This window comes from Struthio camelus, chromosome 1 (genome assembly GCF_040807025.1).
Source record: "Struthio camelus isolate bStrCam1 chromosome 1, bStrCam1.hap1, whole genome shotgun sequence".
In the NCBI taxonomy this organism is placed as follows: Eukaryota; Metazoa; Chordata; class Aves; order Struthioniformes; family Struthionidae; genus Struthio; species Struthio camelus.
The window spans coordinates 211,795,609-211,809,838 of record NC_090942.1 but is presented as its reverse complement, the minus strand read 5'-3'; the positions used below and the strand labels follow the sequence as shown (position 1 = coordinate 211,809,838).

The 14,230-nt window shown below is 41.5% G+C and overlaps 1 protein-coding gene across 3 annotated transcripts in view; it reads right to left on the bottom strand.

Moving 5' to 3' along the window:
* SESN3 (sestrin 3) overlaps positions 1–13,932 on the bottom strand; it is a 42,393-nt gene extending 28,461 nt beyond the window's left edge. The window contains exon 1 of one of the 3 annotated variants that reach the window (XM_068930437.1): positions 13,665–13,932. In XM_068930437.1, the coding sequence (XP_068786538.1) occupies positions 13,665–13,763 (99 nt within the window). In that variant the 5' untranslated portion in view covers positions 13,764–13,932. The remainder of the gene's footprint in view (positions 1–13,664) is intronic. The other 2 variants (XM_068930439.1, XM_068930438.1) reach the window with 2 other exon arrangements.
* Between the last annotated feature and the right edge of the window lie 298 nt (positions 13,933–14,230).

The following is a 14,230-nucleotide window of genomic DNA, read 5'->3' as shown; positions in this document are numbered from 1 at the left end:
GCTAGCTTCCTGACATATTTTTCACAGAGGACTGCAGTAGCTTGTGTCTTGGAAAGTGACTCTGAACTGCTGAGCTTGCTGTCACAAACCTGTCAAGATATTTTAATTGATTGCCTCAGCCTCCTGGCTGTCACAGTCCATGTACACTGTGCTGTTACTACTTCCAATAGAAGGATTAGGACTGACTAGTAGGTGGCAAGCTCAAACAAAGGTTGTAAATCTTTTCCACAACATGCAACCAGCTGCAGAAATCCTTGTCGCAAGATGCCACGGACACCTGAAGTTTGCATGTGTTCAAAGTAGATTGCTCAAGTTCATGGAAAAGAAATGCATGAACATTTATTAAACATGGAGAAAATAACCTCCAGTTCAGGAAGTCCTCAAGCTACAAATGCTTGGAGACTCAAAGACAGCTCAGAAGAAGCACCATGATAAACTCATCCTGTTTTGGCACCTTCTCCTGGCCAATGTCAGACACAGGACACTGGGCTTTGATTTCACCTCCTAGAGCTGCTCTAATGTTCTTGTATTAGCTACAGCAACAATTCAAATTTAAAATAAATAAATATTATTATTATTTAAATAAATTTATTATTCATTCTACAAAGGCTATTATACAAATCGAATGTATTTTCTAACATAGATATGAATTGGCATCACCTGAAAATGGAGAGACATTTTAGTTAAATGGGACTGTTGTAAAAATAAACATTGTGCTAATCCAGTCTAAAAGACGCAGTCCACATTATACACAGCTCCTTAGTTACCCGAGTGAGCACATTATTGCACTATCTATTCAACATAAATGGTACCAGATCGTTTACTTCGTAATCTTCAGTACTGTTACATCCACATTACGCTTTAGTTGTTTAATAATACTGTTCTTATACAGTAAATGCTGTTTTTCCCTTTTCTGAATGCCCTTCATCAGAATTTACATCAATTTACACCAGAGAAAAAGGAAAAAAAAAACAAACAAGGAAAAAATCTCTGAGGAGTTAAAAAATGTAGACAATATACGTATGTACTGTCCCTACCCCACTGAGAGATAGAAGATATTTATTTAGACTGACATCTACTTAGAAGAATATAACAGATGTTGGCTATGCTATCTCATAATGAAGGTCTGCAGCTAAGCTATTCACATTAAAACTCAGTCTGAGGCCTAAAACTCCAGAGTGCCTTAGAACTCCATTTAGTCAATGTTAACATGACCCATGGAATTTTACAAGTTAATCCATTGAAAAGCTTTTCTGAAAAATGAGAAACCCCATTAGCACAAGTTTCTCAGCCAAATGCTCATTCACAATTGAGGGATGTTCTGCATCCTTGTTACAGTTCCAACAGCGTAAGAAACTCTGATGCTCTTCTCCCAGCTTTGCTTGGAAAGGAATAGTCCCCACAGAGAGCCAAAAGGAACAATATTCTCCTACTTTAAGAGGAGTGTGCTTTTTGCCATTTTCAATTGGTTGTCAACTCGAACAGAAAGAATGTGCAAAACAAATAAAGTCTCCTTGACTAATATGCTTTAACTCTAGCCTAAAGGTACAGTTTCTAAGAGCAAGTGCCTTACTGGCTGAGCCAGGCATTTTAGTCTCTTGATTAGTTGACTCCAAAGCACTTTTCAGAAGGAGGTGATATCCACACCATGCATATGCATTTACTGAAATAAGTGTTCTTACGTAGCTTTCCACAGTCTCCTTAGAAGGAACGCACACAGCTCTTACAGGTACAGGGCCGCAGAGGGAAAGCCGCGCAGGGGCAAGCCCTCTCCATTCTTTACATGATGGGAACTCCTCAGGGAGATACCAATTAGGGCAAATTATTTCACCGAGGAGTCTTGTTTGCAAAGACTGGAGAGATTCTTCCACAGAGAACAAGGAGCTGACAAACTGTTTTATGTTTGTTCGGTCTGAGATAGGTTCGGACAAGAGAACAACAAACGAAAGGCTTCATTCTCAGCAGCGCTTCCTAAAGCCATCCACTCGCTAGAACTGCCATAATAATACTGACAGTCAGGCAGAATTCTTTATTCTCTTTTCTTTTTTTCTTTTTAAGAAGCATGTTTACATCTTAACCTAGGTTTTACCTATGTGAGTCATTACTGAGATATAATCTCCCAAATACACTGACTTAATTTGGCTGAGCTGATAAAAGTAACGACCTAAGATAAAAACTTCATACTTTTTCCTGCCAAAGCTCAAAAGAAATGCTGATTTTCCAAAAACAAAAATTCACAAGCGATATAGAAAACTTATTGCATGTAAATATAGAGACATGTCCAGAGACAGAGCAGTTATTTCTGTAGGAAGTGTTATTTGCAGTTATATGCAGTTATTTTTGTCAGAACTTAAATTTACCTCCAACTTTAGATTTCACAGACTCTGCTGTCTAACTCAGACTACCGTCTACTCTTTTACTAAAAAAACTTCTGACTACATTTTAGTGACTTAATGACTCTCCAAAAACTCCCCCCTAAACCAAAAAACCCTACCAGCAACAAAACTACCATGATACAGAGATAATAAAACCACTTATTTTATATCCTGCCTGGCTAACCTGTTCTGTAGAAATACTTGATCTTATTCTGTATGAAGAAACCAAATCAAAACTATGCATCAGAGTAAGCCCAACTCCCAAGACACAAATTGACAGCCTTTATTTTTACCCAGGTTAGCTTTACCCTGACAGAAGTTAGACCATGCAATGCGTATTCCAAGAGTCCTGGGACATACGAACCAAAGCCATAGACCTAGCTTCTAAAATAAGACAAATTACTCGTGTTGGATGGCTGCATGCCACCTATACACATTCACAGGGCACAGCCTAACCCAAGGAGTGTCCCATGCAGAACAGCAACAGCACTGCATAGTCAAACTGCTTTTGCTTGTACTGCAAGGTTCTGCTGGATAAGTAGGTCAAGTAACTAAAGCTTTATCTAATATGCTTTGCATAGGTGACCTATAACAGGGACATGGAGGGAGACCTCCATTCCTATTTTGTTCTTTTAAGTTGTAAGTGAAAGACAGCTTGAGCATACTATCCCTTCTCCTTGAAGGGTGCTCTCTTTCCACATGTTCTTGGATTAGGTGTAACAAGTAACTTCACACACTGACTCCCCTGAAGAGCTGCAACCCGGACTGCAGGTTCCTTCAGCCTTTAATTAACAGCTAACCTTTTCAGCTAACACACTTCCTCTTCCGAGGACTTGTGCAGCACTTACACTCGAGTGAAGCAATGAGCTTTAAAGTGCTAGAATAAAAATCACTTATCTCCAAGTAGGTTCTATTTGCATGATGTCTGATGACACTGCCTAAACAGCTGTCATCCTCTATCCTCTCAATAAGATCACGCGGGCAAGTTTTAAACTGCCAATGTAATTGAACAGGTTGCTTGGGGTTTCTGGAAGGAAAGGAAGAGGAAAATAGTTTCTGGAGTCTCCTGAAGCATTAAGTTGGCATAAATCAGTTGTTCTTTCGGTTCAGCACTCCTCTACTTTGGTTCTTTAAATATGGAGATTGCAAAGAATAAAAATATTAAAGTGCCCAGTGGCAGAGAAAACGGAGGAAAAGGCTACAGAGAAGGAGACAAAAGCTATATAGAATTCCAGTCCAGATGCATTAGAGTCGATCTGCTGTACCACAGAGTGGGAAGCGAATCAATCAAAATGAACTGTGGACTAGTGAATATCATGCATTAGAAGTGCTGTTTTAAGGTGTTTTCGGCCACTGAGGACTGAACGCTTCTATTACAGGATGCTAAGGAAGATCCCCAGTTCACAGTATTCCAGCAGTAGAGTCCTGGAACAAAAATCACGTGTACCTGAGTTAAAGAGGACATAAAACACGGGTGCTGGAACAGCTGTCAAGACACCCACCACTTGTTTCGGTTAACCTTTGGAGGAAATAGAACAAGCCAACTCATGAAAAGGAAAGAGATGTGGTAGTTGCAAAACTTTAATTTTAACTTATATTGTGTTTTTATCAAGTTATTAGTATACAAGAACAGCGGCAGCTTCTGAGTCTTACCAGCATGCTTTTACTTTATTTATACTTTATACGACATGTAACATATGTACAGAACAATTCTGAAGTCTAACTTACAGAGCTATGTACTATGGGTGTTTCTACATAAACAAACGCCTTAATTTTCTAATTCTAATCTAGTTATTGCAGTAAGGTAGTGAATGCTCAGCAGAATAATCAAATCCCGATGCTGACTTCCAGAAAGGGTCAAGGTTCACTCTTGCTTGCTGAACAGCCAGTGGGTATTTGCACGCAGGCAGCACCGCTGACTTCAAGACACAAAACATGTTATAGTAAAGCAACATTTCAAATGTTCTTCCACGCTGGATGAGATCCAACTGGTGTCAGGTAGACTATTTAGACAGTGTGTAGGCACTCCATTTCATTAGAGGTCTAATCAGACTTCTAAATGCTAGAACATATTAATATTTCCACACCTTTAATCAGCAATGAGGGTGCTTTACTGAGAAGACTGTCAATCAACTCTGATGGAATATTTTTTATTTTTTAAGTTAATGGGGATAATTATATTAAAACAGATTTAGAACCATATGGCCAAAACTCCTCCAGATATATTTAGCAAATAATATAACTATATTCCCTTCACCACATGCTAAAGCAGGAGATATTAGACATATTTACAAGCACAGGCTATTAAATTAAGTTCAATGCTGTTAAGATACTGTCTTATTAAACAATTTTTAACTGCACAAGTCATACAGAAGAGAGGACACATCCTGGCTTGGAATTCTGTTCTGTCGACATCAGCCAGAGCAAATTCCACGCAGTAATAGCCCAGGGATATATAAAAGATGATTTTAAGTAAGCAGCTCTGTACTGCTCTGAAAATGGTTTAGAACAAGAGAGGTAGCACTTCTTCAGTGTCATCAGCATAGCTCTGTTTTACTCTGCCTGCGTGGAATTGCTAAGAAGCACAAATTCTTTATTCCCAGGTTACCTACAAGTCACACAAAATGTTCCTTTGTGTGTGAAAATGTTAAGCAAGAAGTCATCTTTGTAGCCATTCCTCCTTCCTAAGGATCAATTCACTTTAGAAGAGCTTACGGATCTCTCTAGTTTCACGTCAAAAGGAAGTTCACATTTAATACACTTGAAAACACATATAGTTACGCATGTTGATTGCAAAGTGCAGTAACTGAGCTATATTGATTGTTATTTATGAATTAATTGCTCATTCTGAGCAGGTGAAAACGCTGAGTTTAAAGTCATCTTCAGAAGTCTTTGGTACTTGAAGAGATAATAGAAAGCTATGGTTCCACAAAATTCTCAAGAAGGTAATTTCTCCTGGACATCTCCTGACCTTAATGTGTGTTAACCTAACATTTGCGCATGCAGGAAGATTCAAGCCACAACTCTAATGGTGGTCCATTCTTCAACAGCACCGTATGGAATAAGTCCATGAGCAACTTATGTGATGCAGGCTTACCCATTCAGATTCAGCTTGCTTACAACAAACCAAACTAGAAATATTTTGTTTTTCTCTCCATTTCAATAATTTTTTTCACCTTATCGTCTGAGGAAGGGGATTGTAGGTATCCTCACACTATACTACCAAAATCACTACGTTGGCTGCTGAGTTCAAAATGACATACAAATCCATTGCTGGTCTATCAAAACAAGATGCTTATCTTGAGAGAAATGCAAGGGAGTCATCAACAAGATAAAATAGATGTTCAGTCAGGAGGTTGTATCAATTACTTTTCTTACTCTAATTCACGCAACTGGGGAAGTTCAGAACTAAGATTTAAGACATCTATCTAGATGAAGAACATCGATTTATTCTAAGTAAGTGCTCTTACTTAAAATACTATCATTTATATTCTTTCAGCACCCCCTCCCAATTTGCATCTGTTTAAGTCCACAGTTGTCTAAAGCACTCCACCCCCTGCCTCCCCCAAAAGTCTGTGCTTCAAAATATCTTTCTTTCCACTTCAATAACAGGTGAGAACAAAGATACTTTAATAAACCAATGCCTGATATTACTCTATAAGAACAACAAAGTTTCTCAGCATCCTAAACATGCAATAGTAACTCGTCTGCACTGGTATTTTGCCCCAACTGATAGTTATTCAAAGTCTGATACGTGAGAAGTACTCTATAATAAAGAATTTGAAATTAATGTTTAGTGGAGACATTTAAAATTAATATCCCTTGATCACAGCCTCTCCTACTATCAGTAACACTACTTTGCCCAGGGTAGCATACTGAGAACACTGTAGAATTTCCTGAAGTATGCCTAGCACATTCAATGTACTGACCGATAAACGATCAGCAAAAATTGTTTGTGGGGAATATTCCTGCCTCCCTGTAATGGGATTCAATAAAGTCTGTCAGTTATCTGCAAAACGCTTCCTATAACTTCTATTAAAGTGCACAGACAACTAGGTTGGGTTGCAGAGAAAACAATGGAAAGGACCTCTGCATACAAACAGGAATACCTGTAAAGAACAGAAAAATCAAGTACAAAGATTATTTCCACGTAGGTTTTTGTACAGTTGATGATGTGCAATTTCTCATTAACCAAGTATCCCTCCTGATAATTTGAATCTCTTTTCTACTAAAAGTGTCCCCTCCTCCCAAGTCTATCCTGACCCACTTAGGCAAGAGCAAATATTCAAAAAAATCAAGCAAACTATGCTTCTGATCTACTTACTATCCAGTGCTGGAATTGGAAATCTGATAATGAAACCTCTAGACCAACTCCCTTAGCTAAGCAAAGACGTGGGGAATTACATTCCTATCTTCTCTGCCTCAAATATTCCAAAGCCAGTAAAAAATGTTTAAAAGAAAGAACTGAACGAGTACTAACAGCTCCATCACCAACATGGAAGAGAGGAAAAGAACCAAGGATGCTTAATGAATCACATACATATGTATTTTTTAGATTTCACTTATAAAGATGAGAAATTTGAAGCATTAAGTAATATGCATAAATTTAAAGTAAATGCTCACAAAACCCTGATCTCCTAACCACAGCCTGTGATGTGGCTGATGGAACGCACCGCGCCAACTGGCGACAGTAAGCAGTGATAGAGGACAACCTCCACGCTTGACTAACCCACTCTAAACACTAAACCTCAAGGTTTCTTTTGAAGAGAATCCTCCTCCCCACTTTCTATTCTTTTCCACCTCTATTCATTTCCTGTAATTCAGGGAAGACCTAGAAAATGTGACTATTGTAAATGAGTGCTGTTCCTACAAGGCCAACTGTTACAGCTTTTCATTTCAAAATATTTCCCTCGAGATTCATTTCACTCATGTCACTCTCATTACTGAAAATGTAATAGTTACGTTTTCATCTTCAGCAGTTCAGACTAGAAAAGGATGAGGAAAATCTTTTACATTAATTTAAGATAACAGTGGAAGAACATGGGAACATTCAATATTAGCGCATACGTTAAAAGAATAATCATTCTCTCTGATTGCAGACGACAAAAACAGAGCTGGGAGAACAATTATTGGAAAGGGTCAGAATCTAAAAGATACAGATTACTGCTAGACTTGTGAGGATGCGCAAGGAGAGAAATCAGAATCACTACTGGACTTTCACTGCACTTATTTCATGAGAGGAACATTGTTCTGTTTTATTTTTTTTCCCCCTCCCCTACAAATATCTCCAGAAAAACATAAATAAATGATGGCAGTGAGGGGCCTGTTGCTGAGAATCTTAAATTGCCTTAAAAAGGCTGGGTTTGTTTTTACGTTTACAATTTGGACCCCTCAGAGTTAGCATTTCCAATCTTTTGCCCCGAGCCGTGCACACTAGCTGTGTAGTAGAAATGGCCGGAGTGAAGTTTCATTGCGGCAGAATTCCAAGGGATCAGAATACAAAAATATTGAATGTATACCATGTTTAATAAAATAGAAAGTTGGTAGAATTAGAACTGATACAAATAGAGGTAGGTTTTCATGTTAAATAATGCAAATCATTTTTAGAAATCCTTTAGAAAGAGGCATCTCAGAGACTAAGTGATCTAGGCAATCGTAAATTAAAACTACAGAGTGACGAGACTTATTAACGAAAGTGGTCAAAAGGATGGAAGATATTACTTAATTTTACAAAAAAACATTCTCTGTGGCAGTCAGTTTGATACTCAGATTTTTAAAGCAAAATATACTTTGCAACTTGACAACACAAAGATATTGTGGAAAATTTGGGGTACTTTTCAAGCAGATATTGCTAGTTTAATTTGCATATGTTCAGAATAGGTTGAACCAAGTTACCAAGTTTAGTTTTCTTCAAGTAGCTGAGACATCCTTGAAAGGGCTCTTGAATTCTGCAGAACTGGTATCGGCATCTCCGTTCACCTTCATGACTCATGGTGACATATTTTAACTTACACAAATTTATGAGACCTGACATCAAATGTTGTTGGTTCACTTTTGGGCTACTTGCTTACTCACCTACACAGAACACAATAAAGCAATTTTTTTTTTTTTTTTTTGGACATGACCTCACCGAGTCCAGGCTCATGCTATTGTAGGCACTGCTTTATTTAACAACCTTCACATACTTTTCTATCTTAGAAGTAGGTGGGTTTTTGACAGCAGTAGACCTAGTGCAAACTCTTCCACAGCCTCACAACTCTAGACATTTCTGGTTTTGCTGAATTAAAAGAGCAAACTCTTTTTAGTTTCCTGCAAAATAGCTGGTCTATTTGTCCAAGCATCCAATTAGCTCACCTCCGCGCCTGTTTAGTTTGGATCCATCTTTCCTGACTTTTTTTCTCTTCCTTCCCCTCCAGCTAAGTTGCCTTGCAGGCTGACATTAAGCTGCTCTTAATGGGCCTTTACAAAGAGTTGATTTTACCAAAAGCTATGAGTAACAAATAGTTAGACTATAACTCTACATTTCATGTCCCTGGATTTCACCCCAATTCCAACCACTCCAGTGCTCAACGTCTCCCAGTTTTCTAAGAAATATTCCAGTCTTTCCCTGGACTGACAATATCTACCACATCTGTCTCATGAACATATTCCATAATAGTCATTCTCATCACGATTCACGAAAGTGTTAAGTTAAAATAGTTTCAAAACCGATCCTTTAAAAAGCCACAGATCGCCTGCTTTCAGTCCAATGACTTCCCCTTTCAGCAGGGCCCATTGTCATCTCCACTTCAATCAGTTCTCTACCATTCCTTTACTAATTAACAAGAGCATAACAACAGACATAATGTGTCAGATCAAAGGTCCATATAGTCCAGTAACCTATCACTGACAGGGGGCCATAACAGAAGTGTAACAGGAAAGCATGCAGCAACGCATTTCCAATAGGCACCATCTCCTATTTACAGGTCTCTTAATTTTTCCTTTATGAATTTGCCCAATTACTTCTTAAACTTATTTCAATTTTTCATACGTAGAACACTTTGTCTTAGTAAGTCTCAAAGTTTAATATCGGTTGACTTGCTAGTGAAACAAATAATTCAATATTCGACATTCATTCATTAAGCATCTGAAATAAGTCTAGATTTAACTGTTCTAAAGCTTTTAAAAGAAGACACTAGAGGAGATATCTTATCAGCAGAAGACTACCACATTAGTCTAGCATAGACGTATTTTTGGTGGCACCATGTCATTTTTTCCTCACGTGGAATGCTTTTCCTTCAAAGTTGGTTCTAATTGCTCGTGCCGTGTTGAGATTTGTGTTAAAGGAGGCAACTGGCACGGGGATTGGCGAGCACTGAAAAATTGTTTATGTCAATCATATTCAGTACTACTTCCTTCTCATAGGATCCCCCTGATTTGTCAGGTTTATTATAGGCAAGAATTACATCTAGGATTTCATACAGCTTTTTCCAGGACTTTAACACAGACACAGACGCAAACCAGGAGGATCAGCTAATTCAGGTGCAATTCCACCTTGCCAACAGTAAGAGGTGCTCCTAAAGTACGCTTCCCCATTATCCATTTAGCTGTTTCCCTTACATTCCTCTCACTGAAATCCAACACAAAATAAATATTTCGTTCTGGATCCACTCTCCTACTAATTTTGTGTTCTATCCTACTGTCACTGAACAATGACCTGCATTTATATACAAAAGAACCTTTTGCTTCATGTGCTTTACAGTATGCAACTAAGCTTTACATTTTGGCACATTCCCCCTGTTCCTACATTTCCTGAAATATCAGACTTTTTCCATCCTCTGAAGACTCTTTGCTTATTCCTAAAATCCCTCCCAAGAGAGTTATTTGCCCAAATAAATACTGAGCTCTACCTATGCTTTTTTTTTTTTTCTTCCTGTCTTGCTTGGGAAATAGATTCCTTTCAGCTGTAAGACTCTTGGATTTCAAACACACTCCCGCTTTCCTGCAGATTTAAGGCCCTACGGTCTCCAGCCCAGGTGACTTCCTTACTGAATTCTCTCACACGCAGGATTTTTAAAGTGTAGAGCTAGGCAATTACTATTTGTTAGAGCAATGACAACAGCTCTCAGCTACCTCTATGGAAAACTTAGCTACAGAAATCATGTACCATTTTAAGTACTTTCATCTACTTCTAGCAATCAAAACACCACAGCTTAAAGTCTACCCATCAATACCAAGGATTATAACTATAGGTCTAGTTTTGTTCATTCTGCTATGTATTTTAAACTGAATCAAGACACTACCGTTGGTTGTCTTATTCAAGATGCTTGTTCACAAAATCTAAAGTAGCATCACCTATTACCGGTTGTCATTATTTGATAAAAAATAATAATTCAGCTCTCTCATCTATGAATATCTAAGCCCTTATGATTAGCAGTAATTGTTCTGCAAGTATATCTGATTATTTAAAGTGTTCTGTAACAATAAATACAACTGGAAACTTCTTATCTTTTTAATATTAAAGATCTTCCTCATAGGCAAATTTAACTAGGGGGATGTTTAGCAACTTTCTAACACTACCCTAACAGAGCTTCTTTAATAAAACATAACTTTGATTAATTTGAAATTAACAGAAACCTCGAGTGCTGCATCTAGCATTTCTTTTATTGTTGAAAGAGAAATTCTACCCTCACCCATGAGAATTCAAAATCTGCTAGACGATTCTGAATTTCATTATATGCCACCAGGTTGAAGGCTTGTTTTTCTTCCTTATAACATCTAATGACAGCAGTACCTAAACAGCAAGCATTCTTGTGGTTTGAAATAAAGCCTTAAAACTGAGGAGGGCAGAAGAGATTCAAAACGCTTTAAAGCCAATCATTTTTCCAGTATATTATCACATGAGCATTAAAAAAAAATATCATCAAAAGAACAGATGAGTCAGCACTTATCTGAAGATTATTACACTGAGACTCAGGTCAAATTTGCATCTCACTTCCACCAAGCTTTTTTTTTTTCCCCCTCCTATTTTCTACTTGCATGCTTGCCAATGAAATGCTAAAGGTTAAAATTCACAGTGATTTTATTATACCAACTTTTAAATGATTACAGATGTAGTCAGAAGCTTTGTACTTCTACATTTGTTATCCAGTCTAAGAAAAGATGCAATAAACTCATCCTACAATCAATGCAAACAGAAGATACCTGTATGTTAAGAGTTTGCCTCAGCTTCACCGACCACAGACAAGCCAGGACAGTACCGAGCTGTCTTCTTCAACATAGCCAACCAGGTTCCTAGGTATTGCCATACAATCCTCATTCTCCCTATATTACTGGAAAAACACCTAATCCAGCAAGTTTCCTATTACCAGGAAAGTAACATCTAGACCGTCTCCCCCACCCCCTGCTGATATTAAAGAGGTATACAAAAAAAGACCTACCTAGCAGGATAAGACTACAGCTTCAAAAATTTAAATAAATTTAAACTTAATATTAATCACAAAACTGCTGCCAAGCACCACTTTATTCGTCAACAAAACATTTTGATCATTTGGCAGAACAAAGCAAGCTCCCTCCCTGCTTTCTCCACAGACATGTTTGGCACTGGTTAATCTGTAGGTCTTCAGGCACATGTCAAGTCCGAAGCTGTTTAGGCTTTAAACCCTCAGAACTTTTCTCTTTAAGTATTTTTCTTAAAGCAGTAATACTAGTAAGTTACAGCCAAGAAAGGATCCCGTAATGAAATGGTTAAAACCAGACTGTGCTGATGTGCACTTCTCTGATCCATTACATTTCTCACAAGCTGAGCTAAGAGCTGAGCACCAAGTATCAACTGTAATATGATCCAAGAGTTTATGGAAAAAATAACTGCACATACGAAGCATGCACATTTAATAAGATTTTGTTTCCATTAAAATATTCTAGAAACATGATTTTTAAGATTTACTTCTCTCTCTGACCGATTTTTAATGTTTCTCCTCCCCCCTCCTCTAAATACACACCTCCTTTCCAAAAACCAAACCCTTAAAGGAGAAAAAAAAAAAAAAAAGCAGTCCTACTGCAGGGAAGAGAGGCTTGAAAAACAACTTTGATTGGCACTTGGCCTGACCCACAGAGGAAGAAAAACAGTTTTTGGACAAAGAGCGCAAATATTTGAGCTCATTGACTTACAGGCTTTCTTAGCATGTACAAGAACAAACCTGGTGAAAAATGTATCAGGAGAGATTGAATTAAAAAAAACGGCATTGCATTCATCTTGGTCTCTCTGACTGGATGCATTTGCACAGCTCAGCAATTTTAATTCATTTGCACTGGACAAACAAAAAGCACCTCAACTAATGCTCCCAGTTAAGCAGATGTCGAAAGGAGGTGGTAAACCGATTATACTACTCCTAAAGAACAGAGAGCCCACTCAAGGGGGCTGGTAATAACACGATGGTTTGGGGTTTAGGTTTTTTTTTTTTTTTTAAAGCTTTAGATGACCCCAACACAAAGACTTGCTGGAGATCGCAGTGCTGAATTTTACCGAGATGATACGTGGGTAAACTTTCCAACCACCCCTGGGCGAGGATCAGCCCCGTGACAAGCCCCACGCCGACGCAGAGGCCAGGCGCACCCCAAGCCGGTGCAGGGGGCAGCCCTATGGCTGGGGCAAGTGACCACCAGCCCATGGCAATGGTGGCCAAGGGGCTGCGGGACATGACTCCCCCTCTGCAGGGGGCCCTCCCACCCCCCCTGCTGTCCCCCGCCCCACATCCCCCCCGCTCACAGCTCCTCCGCCACTGCCCCACATCCCCCCCACAGCCCCAGTGCCTCTCCTCGCAGATCCCCCCCCACAGGCCCCAACCCCACAGCCCCAGTGGCCCCCGCACTGCCTCCCCACAGCCCCACTGCCTCCCTACAGCCTGTTTCCCCCACCCCACTGCCTCAGCCCCCCCACCCCACTGCCTCCCCACAGCCCCAGTTCCTCTTCTCCGTCCCACACCCACAGATATCCCCATAGACCCCCCCCACCCCACCGCCTCCCCACAGCCCCAGCTTCCCCCCAAATCCCCCCACAGCTTGCTTCCACCACTGCCTCCCCATAGCCCCGGTTTCTCCCCGCAGCCCCCAGCAGCCCCTCCACCCCCTTGCCCCCCCCATAGCCCCAGTCCCTCTCCTCACAGATCCCCCGCTGCCTCCCCACAGCCCCCCAGTGCCCCCCGTCCCACCGCTCCCCACACTCCCGCCGGCCTCCCGCAGCGCCGCACCCCGTCACGACGCCCCCCCCCCGCGGCCCCTCCGCCCCCCCCGGGCCGGACCCCCAGGTACCTGTCTCGGCACCTTTCGGCAATTGCCGCACACCCGGTACTGGCCGGCGGCGGAGGCGGCGCTGCCGCTGCCAATGGGACCGGCGCTGAGCCTGTTCATGCCGGCTGGGAGCGCTGCGCTCCGCCGGGGGGAAGGGCCGGGAGCGGCGGAGGAGCCGGCCGGGGGGGGGGGTGGTAGTGGCTCCGCTCCGCTCCGCGCTGCGCCGCGCCGCTCAGCAGCCCGCGCCGCCGGCCGCCCCCATCCTCCAGCCGCTGCCCCAGCACCCCGCTCCGGGGCCGGCTCCCCCGGCGCACACCCCTCCGCTCTCCGCCAATCAGCGCGCCGCCGCCACGCCCGCCACCGCGCCGCCCGGCCAATGCGAGGCGCCGACCAATCGCCAGCGCCGTCGCCGGCTCCCATCTCCAGGCAGCCTCCGAGCCAGGGGCGGGCAGGGAGGCGGGGCCACCGCCGCGGAGGGGCGGGGCCGGCCGCGTCTCTGGGCAGCGTTGGAGCCGGAGGCGGGGTCCTGCCCTTCGGGGCGTGTCCTCCCCTGGCCAATAGCGCGGGTCCGCGGGCGGTGAGGTGCG